Source organism: Oncorhynchus keta, chromosome 4 (assembly GCF_023373465.1).
Source record: "Oncorhynchus keta strain PuntledgeMale-10-30-2019 chromosome 4, Oket_V2, whole genome shotgun sequence".
Taxonomy (NCBI): Eukaryota; Metazoa; Chordata; class Actinopteri; order Salmoniformes; family Salmonidae; genus Oncorhynchus; species Oncorhynchus keta.
Genome location: NC_068424.1, coordinates 69,763,485 through 69,772,661, shown reverse-complemented (window position 1 = coordinate 69,772,661; position 9,177 = coordinate 69,763,485). Strand labels below are relative to the sequence as shown.

The 9,177-nt window shown below is 42.4% G+C and overlaps 2 protein-coding genes across 2 annotated transcripts; both read left to right on the top strand.

Moving 5' to 3' along the window:
* The first annotated feature begins 1,162 nt into the window (after window positions 1–1,162).
* LOC118373421 (leucine-rich repeat neuronal protein 4-like) lies at window positions 1,163–5,226 on the top strand. The gene is made up of 2 exons (XM_035759549.2): window positions 1,163–1,352; window positions 2,100–5,226. The coding sequence occupies exon 2, from the start codon at window positions 2,102–2,104 to the stop codon at window positions 2,903–2,905; it is 804 nt and encodes a 267-aa protein (XP_035615442.1). The 5' UTR covers window positions 1,163–1,352; window positions 2,100–2,101; the 3' UTR covers window positions 2,906–5,226.
* A 166-nt stretch (window positions 5,227–5,392) lies between these two features.
* On the top strand, window positions 5,393–7,948 carry tstd1 (thiosulfate sulfurtransferase like domain containing 1). The gene is made up of 4 exons (XM_035759557.2): window positions 5,393–5,556; window positions 5,944–6,072; window positions 6,307–6,469; window positions 6,566–7,948. The coding sequence occupies exons 1-4, from the start codon at window positions 5,493–5,495 to the stop codon at window positions 6,615–6,617; spliced, it is 408 nt and encodes a 135-aa protein (XP_035615450.1). The 5' UTR covers window positions 5,393–5,492; the 3' UTR covers window positions 6,618–7,948.
* The last annotated feature ends 1,229 nt before the right edge of the window (window positions 7,949–9,177 follow it).

The following is a 9,177-nucleotide window of genomic DNA, read 5'->3' as shown; positions in this document are numbered from 1 at the left end:
AACTTGTAATATTTTGGGCTTAAGGTAACATGTTGGGGTAGTATTAGGTAACTACAACGTATAGTCAAGATGAAGTGTCATGTTGTGGATTGTAGTAGTACTAGATAACAATAGCACTTCAGGGTATGGGAGGTGTTGTGTAGCAGTAGTATTTGGGGTGTAGTACAAGACAAAGGGCAGGTATTGTGTTTTGGGGTGTAGGACAAGACAAAGGGCAGGTATTGTGTTTTGGGGTGTAGGACAAGACAAAGGGGAAGTATTGTGTTTTGGGGTGTAGGACAAGACAAAGGGGAAGTATTGTGTTTTGGGGTGTAGGACAAGACAAAGGCGAAGTATTGTGTTTTGGGGTGTAGGACAAGACAAAGGGGAAGTATTGTGTTTTGGGGTGTAGGACAAGACAAAGGGGAAGTATTGTGTTTTGGGGTGTAGGACAAGACAAAGTGGAAGTATTGTGTTTTGGCGTGTAGGACAAGACAAAGGGGAAGCTAGGTGATCCCAGCTCTGATTCTGGTTTCCTGTCTCGCTCTCTGTCTTTCTCAATCAGATGCTATTACTTCTATCATGTCCCAGCTTGTCAACCTTGCCAGCTCTCCTCCATATAAGGACTGGAGTCAAATCTCTGTCCTCCTCCTCTCCTTCAGGTCCGCAACAATGCACACCATGGGGATTTTGACAATGAACATGCATGCTCAAACATTCACTCCCTCTCTCTCTCTCTCTCTCTCTCTCTCTCACACTCACTCTCACCACGCACGCAAGCATTCACCCTCACACACGCTGAAACACTCTCGTACACACCTGAATGTGAGTATGTGGGTCACATGCTTTAATATGATCTGATGCCAAACTCATGTTCTATTCAAATATATTACACATAGAAATACATGGGCACTTTGTCATACAATGATGTCATGAACAGTCAACACACAATATACCTACAAAAACACACACACTAACAAGCCCACTCAAGCTTACCTACTGCTACTGAAGAGTAAATTGGTATGCAAGGAGGGACACAAACAAACAGTACACCCTCCCCCCTCCTGAAAGAGCCAAGGAGACCTAGAGAGAGAGAGCGAAAGAGAGAGAAAGAGAGAGAGAGAGAGAGAGAGAGAGAGAGAGAGAGAGAGAGAGAGAGAGAGAGAGAGAGAGAGAGAGAGAGAGAGAGAGAGAGAGAAAGGGGCACAGAGGGGAGAAAATTGGGGTGTGTTAAAAAGGAGGGGAAAGTTTGGTGAGAATAAAAGAAGACGCTGATGTGGAGAGAAAGAGAGCGAGAATGTGAGTTAAGAAAAGCACAAAGAAGAGTGAAGAGCAGAAAGAGACATTAGATATCTTATTATTCTTCAATTCAGGTATAGTAAAAGATCACTACTCGCATTTGTTTGTTTTAGTTTTCTTTCAATTGGTTGCTATGGTGATACATTTGAGAGCATGACTGTTCTAATCTTTCTCACAACAATTGATTAACATAACAATTGATTAACATAGTCAACGTCAACTCAGATAAAGTCATCCAACAACTTTAATCATTTAGATTGATGATGTGTTATTCTATGGATGAAAGTATGTGGAAGCTAAAAGGAGGACTAGCATATGTTGAGAGTACAGTTTGGGTTCCCACAGATTTGTCTGGCACCCTGCCAACTGAGAAGAAAGCACTAGCTGGTGGATACTTTTTTTTACTCTTTGAGAATCAGCCTTATTAGTTTATCTCTCTGTGAACCGGTTGTCCTACATACAGTACATTATCTCTCTGTGAACCGGTTGTCCTACAGTACATTATCTCTCTGTGAACCGATTGTCCTACAGTACATTATCTCTCTGTGGACCGATTGTCCTATTGTACATTATCTCTCTGTGAACCAGTTGTCTTCACAGTACATTATCTCTCTGTAAACCGGTTGTCTTACAGTACAATATCTCTCTGTGAACTTAAATGTAAATGTAAATGTAAATGAACCAATTGTCCTACAGTAAATTATTGTTCTGTATCTTTCTGTCTGTTGTATCCTGTGTCTGCTCCTGTACGGGTTCACACGGTAATAATGTGGTAGTTAATTCCTACTTGTGGTTATAATCTTTCCATTTCTGTCCCACAGAGATGATATCATTCTGCTGGAATTGGGCAGCTCTGCTCCTTCTACTAGTACTGACCCCTGACCTGCTTCCCACCCACCTCATCAACACCCAACCCCTCCTCACACACGCCATTCCCACCTCCCCAACGGTCACACACCCCAAGATCCAATATGTTACCGGTGTGGGCTTTGACTACGATGAAGATGACTACACTGAAGAGAATGCTTCACATTCCCCTCCCAATTACAGCAAAACCTCATCAGCTTCTACTCTGGTTCCGATGCAGCCCAAGCCCTGTGACTACCACCCCTGCCAGGACAACCAGATGCCCTGCTCCCAGCTCTCTGCCCAGACCAGGTGCCTCTGCCCTGGGCTAAGCGGGGTAGACGAGCCCCCTCACGCGCCACACCTCCAGAAGCTAGTGCCAGGCACTGATGGAGGGGCAGAGGTACGGTGGTGCGCTCCAGCCTCTGTGGTATCTGGATACCGGGTCGTGATTGAAGATCGAAAGGGAGCGCCTCTCCAGTTCAGGGGTGATTCTCGGAGCGGGGTGCTGGGGGAACTAGAGGCAGGTGTCAAGGTGTGTGTGGAGGCGGTGAACATAGCGGGAACCAGCGCCCCCTCTGAGCTCTCCTGCCTGCGCTACGACCCCCCTGAGGCCACCAACCTGGCCCTAAGGGCGGGGGTCATCGGAGGGGGGCTGGGATTTCTCCTGCTCCTCTCCTTGGTCGCCCTGGTCCTCTGGAGGCGACAGACGTGTAAAACAGGGGAAAACTCTGCCGAGGGGCTGGGGAACCCCTCCTACAGCACAGAGGGAATGCTGTGATACAATTCTGTGTAGCAGAGAATGTAAGAGTAAAGTAACTGGGATGGGACAGAGACAAAATGGCTTCCCTCACCCGTGACTCACCACCACAGTGATTAGGTTGTTCAGAATTCTGCGCTTAGGAAAATGGAAATTAATGATAACTTTTGACTTTAGTGGACTAAATAACCCTAACAAAAGCTTAAGAAGCTTTGTGACTAAAGAGACTGCAGGTTGTTTGCTGGCAAATTAACTTGTGTACAGTGGTGATTTTAACATGTAAATCTTGGTGGGGCAAAAAAATGGGATGTGCATGCCAGCAAAGCCATTACACTACACGACACAACACTAAACAATACATTAATTGCACTATAACGGTGACAAACGGTACCCATAAACTGTTAGGGCCTACATAAAGCTGTCCCAACAGCAGTCCCAACGTCTCACCACTGCTACACCTGGCTATCAGCGGAGCCTTGTCTGGCAGTGAAACAGTTCATTCAGCCTCATTTACTGACTTTAAAAAATACATAGCTGATATAGCTGACTTGCTTAAACAAATGCAGTTTCTAATGACAATTGAGATGTACAAACTATGGCACAAGGGGATGACAAGAGGATAAGAGGCTATCCGTAATTTCGATATCAGACATTAATGAGCAAGCTAGGATGGACATAGTTAATATAACTCTTTGTTTAGCACTTTTGAAATGTACAGCGACAGAATTCAGAACATGGGCTGTTCTTACAGTGTTCTCCCTGTACACCAAGTCAGAACCATAGGATAAATGAAGGGGGAATATAAGCAGACAGTGAAAGCTCTTACAATATTCAATGATTACATTTCTCTAAAATAGGTTATAAGCTACATGTGCATCACCAGAACAGTAGGCGTAATTAAGAGGTGTAAATAGACCAAATTATTAGGATGAGGCACATGGGCTACTAACATCTTACTACACAACATACACTTAGTATTACTTTCTTAGCTACAGTATACATATCTCCCTGGCATATTACATAATTTATGCAGCAGCATACAATACATTTTTGTATGCTGTGCTCAACTGAACAGGAAGGTGGCGCGGCGGTCCTTCGTGGGCAAATTTGGCTATCAAATTCTGGCATTCTCTGGATTTATGGTGCTTTCAAAACAACTGGGAACACTGAAAAAAACAAGGTTGAATCATGATGACATCATTGATCTTCAAGTCGTAGCTCATGAAAGATGACAGATTTACAATCCCGAGTTGGATGACCGTTCAAAATGTATTTTCCCAGTCGGAGCTTGTTTATTCCCGACTTCCCAGTTGTCTTGATTTTACTGAAGTCACATTTTCGCAGTTCCAAGTTAACAGACGTTTTGAGCGCGGCACAAATTATTCTTAATTGACAGCATAGCCAATGTTGAATGTTTATCATTTTAAACTTGGAAAAGAGCCCCTTAATCCCAGATTTCATTGACAGCATGGCCAATGTTGAATGTTTATCATTTTATCATAGCCACTCTACTGAATAGCAGGCTAGTGATTGCTTTGTAAATGCTTGCAGTTAGCCACTATCACTGATTCCTTCCAAACCATTCATTGTTGAATTTGTGATTTCCAACTTGTTGTGTAATGTTTATGTCCAATGGCCAATGGCCGATGAGTAGATTATCAACTTGATTCATGATGATGACTGCTAGCTAAGATTTTGAAAGTATGATGTTGACATGATCAGTCCAATCAAAGCTACTGTACATATAACGTGATTTGACTTCATTTTAAGGGGATGACTTTGGCCAATGACTGTGGCCAATGACCTTGGGCCTTCATGGATGAGCACTTCTAATGTAGCTCTATAGCAGCACCTAAGGAGCTAGAATGTTCTAACTCTACCCTTAGACATGGTGGTGACGTAGTGTCCCCATGTGTGACAGAACACTGAGCCAATCACGGCGCAACGCTCCGTATTTTATGCTGGCTTGCCCCACCACCACAGAAAGCACTGAGCTAGGCTGAAACACCTGCATTTTGGAGCTGCCTTACTCAAGAAAACAAAAAAAAGACCATGTTTGTATGCAGGTTTATTAACTCAATCCTAGATCTTTTTTTTTACAGTGTTTGCAGACTGATATGTGACACGTATTAATTAACAAAACAGGAAAGTCCATTTTTTTTCTAAAAATGTGGGGTTCAAAACAGGTGGAGCTCCTGCCCTGAATGACCGGTAGCCACTGCTTGTGTACCATTCGATCATGACAGGGAAGTGTTATGGCAGTCGGATTCATGTGTAGAATAAATAAAACTGACTTATGAATAACAAAAGCAATTGTTTTTAGAATAAAAGTGTTTACATAATTTTGCCTGAGTTTGTGTGACTGATTGTTTTTAATGGAAGGAACATAATATGTTGATGAAACTCAATGAATATTGCTGGAAGTAATAAAGTGATGTCCTATAACAGTAATGCAACTTTTATTTTGAAACTTGAGTAAGATGAACCGTTGAAGATGAAGAATCGGTCTGATTGGCTATAGCTACAATACTGTCATAAGTCCCTCCTTTTTAAGAATTTCGTCCAATGGTTACCGCTCAAAAATCTTCTTGGAACGAATGAGGAAATAATGTGGTACATGACAATCAATATTCCATTCAAATACGCACCAGTAAACAAGATGGCAAACTCAGGTAAGTGCAAATGCCACGATTGTATTCTGCATATACCTTCTTTGTGTAGTTCGCAGTGCTACTAGATCGTTACTGATCATCTGTCTTTGTGAGCCATAATACGACACAATATACATTGGATCAAATGTCAATCGTTGATTTTTGTCAGTGTAACGCCAGGTTGATTTGATAGGCTATGTGGGGTTTGAAAGTGGCTGGGCATGGTATTGTACCGTACAGTGACTCAGCACTTTTCTACTGTAATATTTTGGTGCAACTTCTGCATTCTCACTGTCTGACTCTGTAGTAGAATACATGTTGTTTTCTTACAAGTTTGTTTCCTCAAAGAGAGTTTATGGTTAGTACCAGGAAGCAACATGAAGTTAGCTGTGAATCACCTCTCCGCAGATAAGGATATCTCCTACTCTGACCTTAAGGCCCTCCTGACCAAGAGCAACAAGGGTCTTCTGGTGGTTGATGTAAGGACAAAAGAGGAGGTAGACAGAGGACACATTCCAGGATCAATCCATATTCCAGGTGAGCTTCAGTCGGAGTCCTGTAGTAAAATTACACTCTCCGGTTCAATTGGGATTTGCTGTCCAGAGTCCAAAACTTTGGAAGCATAATAAACCCCAATTTATATGGGTGGAATTCAGCCAAATATGAGCAAGAAAGGTTTGATTTACTGTTGTCATTGAGCTACTTATTTAGGTATATTTATTGCGTTCTAAATGGAGTCGAATTGCAAACTTCCTGTGTCTCCTCTCCCAGTTGATACAGTGGAGAGTGCCCTAGCGCTGGACCCTGCTGAGTTCCAGGCCAAGTACGGGGTGCCCAAACCCCCCCTGGATACCCCTGAGCTGGTGTTTCACTGTCAGATGGGCCGGCGAGGAGGCGTGGCCACAGACAAGGCACGAGGCCTTGGATACCAAAAGTATGAGTGTACATTTTGACAATACTGCTCTGTATACTGTGTTTGATGCCTTGGGATACTTTTGTAAATGATGACATCTTCCTACTCTCGCTTCAGGGCCGTCAACTATGCCGGAGGATACCAGGAGTGGTCTGAGAAAGAGGGGTGATAAGTTGCACGATTAGCCTGCATTATGAAAGCAGAGCATAAAAACGCACAAATGATGCTCACATTCTGCTGAAACATAAAATTACTAGTATATTTGTTATAACATTTTTCATCACTTGCCTTTTTGTAGCTTTTATTTGTTATTACAGATGTGTTCTATATGTTTTAAAATAAAGAATGTATTATTATTATTTTGAACTGTGTTTTCCCATAGAGCTCCACTTTTCCCATCTTCTACCTCTACCATGGCTGTAGGCTTGCACTTCTTATTACCTTCAGTAAGTTTCTTCAAACCCGTACTGCTGAAGCTGCACTGTGGCACATAGGGCTTATCCAGGTGATGCACATCTACATCCCATAGACATAGAGGGGAAACCCCCGGGTTTGCTTGATGGTTGAAATTAGTCCGTTATCGTACATGTTGTGTACCGTAGACGGGTGTGTGCCTTTCCAAATCATGTAGTGTGTGTGTGTGTGCATGATGGTGAAATGCCTTTTATCAAATCCCTGAGTGGGTATTCTCCATTATTAACCTCGCCACTAATTTAGCGTAAAGAGGCACCGTAAAAGATCCTCGTCTGAGACTGATTGGTTAACATAGTGTAATTTAGTGATCGTTGCATCTATTGGCTTGGCAATTGAAAAATATGAAATCTCAGTATGATGTTGATTAACGTACAGTACATTTTGTAGGTAGAGGAATAGCCTCAGAAACACACAGCAAGTTCCTCATACTTGTCTTATATACAGTGATGGAGGTTTGGTTTTGATTTGCACACAGACGCGAGCATATGTGCTCAAGACAGGAAGTCAAGTATATCCCAACATAAAAGCCTGCTATCTATTCTCACTGGGGGTTTTTTAATCAAAAGGCATTTTATATAATTGAAAGAATAGAGAAATTGAAAGAACACATTTTGATTTTACATTTTTATCTCCCAAGTTGTATACAGACTTCTGAACATAACTACTATGTCCCCAATGCTGACTGCTCTATTGGTAAATATACAACTTATCCAAAGTTAAAGTAATAATGCCTGTATGGTTAGTTGTGTTTGCATGTTGTATTTGAACATAATTTCAGTACGTTGAAACAGTAGTATGCTCTCTGAGGGACATATACTGCAGTCCTCTCTTTTACGATGTGGCAGACATAGAAGGCATGGAGGACCCAACATGCCATCATGCTGTAAATGAATACATATTTCTCCAGTTCAGTGTTGTCCTCTAACAATCGTTATCACTCACAGGATGGATCAAATCTCTCTGTTTGACCTGACAAAAATGTATTAATCTTGTTAAAAATCATTAAAATTGGTTTCTTTAGTTGGATCAAGGTGTATTATGTAAATATTTGCATAAAATCCACAGTACTTCCTATTGTTCTCCCAGTTTATTTTGATTTTGTTGGAATCAAATACATCAAAAGCGAAAACACACATAGTACATGGATGTCTGAATATGAGGGATAAAATGCTTTAATAACAGTGCTTGTGGTAACAACTTTAAAGGCCCTTAACAAACAAACCAAGGCCTGTCGCTATGCAGCTATGTTGTCGCTATGCAGCTATGCTGTCGCTATGCAGCTATGCTGTTACTATGTAAGTGCCGTCTTCAGCCGAGAGGACTCAATTCCCTGAAGGTCCTCTATAGTCACCCGCACCACCTACACACGTAGGTCATGAAGAAGAGTGTTTATACTCAGAAAACAATAGAGCACTTTTAGAAGCCAGAAGCAGAATTCTATAATGTATAATAACATTTAAATAGTAAAAGCAATCATTACTGATATAACCCATTATAAACTGTGTGTGAATATCAACCCAAGTCAAGAGCAGAACCCATAGCAAAGGTGTTTGCTTCAAATACATATTTGACCTTTAACCTCTGTGTCTGACCTGTGCGTGGCATGGGTCAGGGTAGTCACAGACGTCCTCTGGGAACACAGCGCGCATCAACTGCTTCAGCTCTGATGGGTAGACATAAGTGGGATGGCCACCGTCACCCTTCTGGCAGCCCACCCCATGGTGATACTGTACGGGGTAAAGGGGAGATGTATGGGAGAGATACAATTGGCCTACAGTCAAGTGCAGTGCTCACTGGTCAAACATCCCTGACCTCAATGCATCATTCATTCACACTTACTCACACACACACATTTATATTTTAGTCAGTTAGCAGACGCTCTTATCTAGAGTGACTTACAATTAGTGCATTCATCTTAAGATAGTTCGGTTGCACAATCACATATCTCAGTCATAGTACGTACATTTTTCCTCAATAAAGTAGTTATCAGCAAAGTCAGTGATAGTGAGGAGAAAGAAGTCAAGTGTGAGTGTTAGTTCATGTGGAGGGGGGGCTGTGGGATGCTCTTTGAAGAGGAAAGGTTTCAGATGTTTTTGGAAGTTGGGCAGGGACTCTGCTGTCCTAACTTCAGGGGAAGCTGGTTCCACAATTGGGGTGCCAGGACAGAGAAGAGCTTTGACTGGGCTGAGCGGAAGCTTCCCTCCTGTAAGGGTGGGAGGGCCAAGAGACCAAAGATGGCAGAACAGAGTACTCAG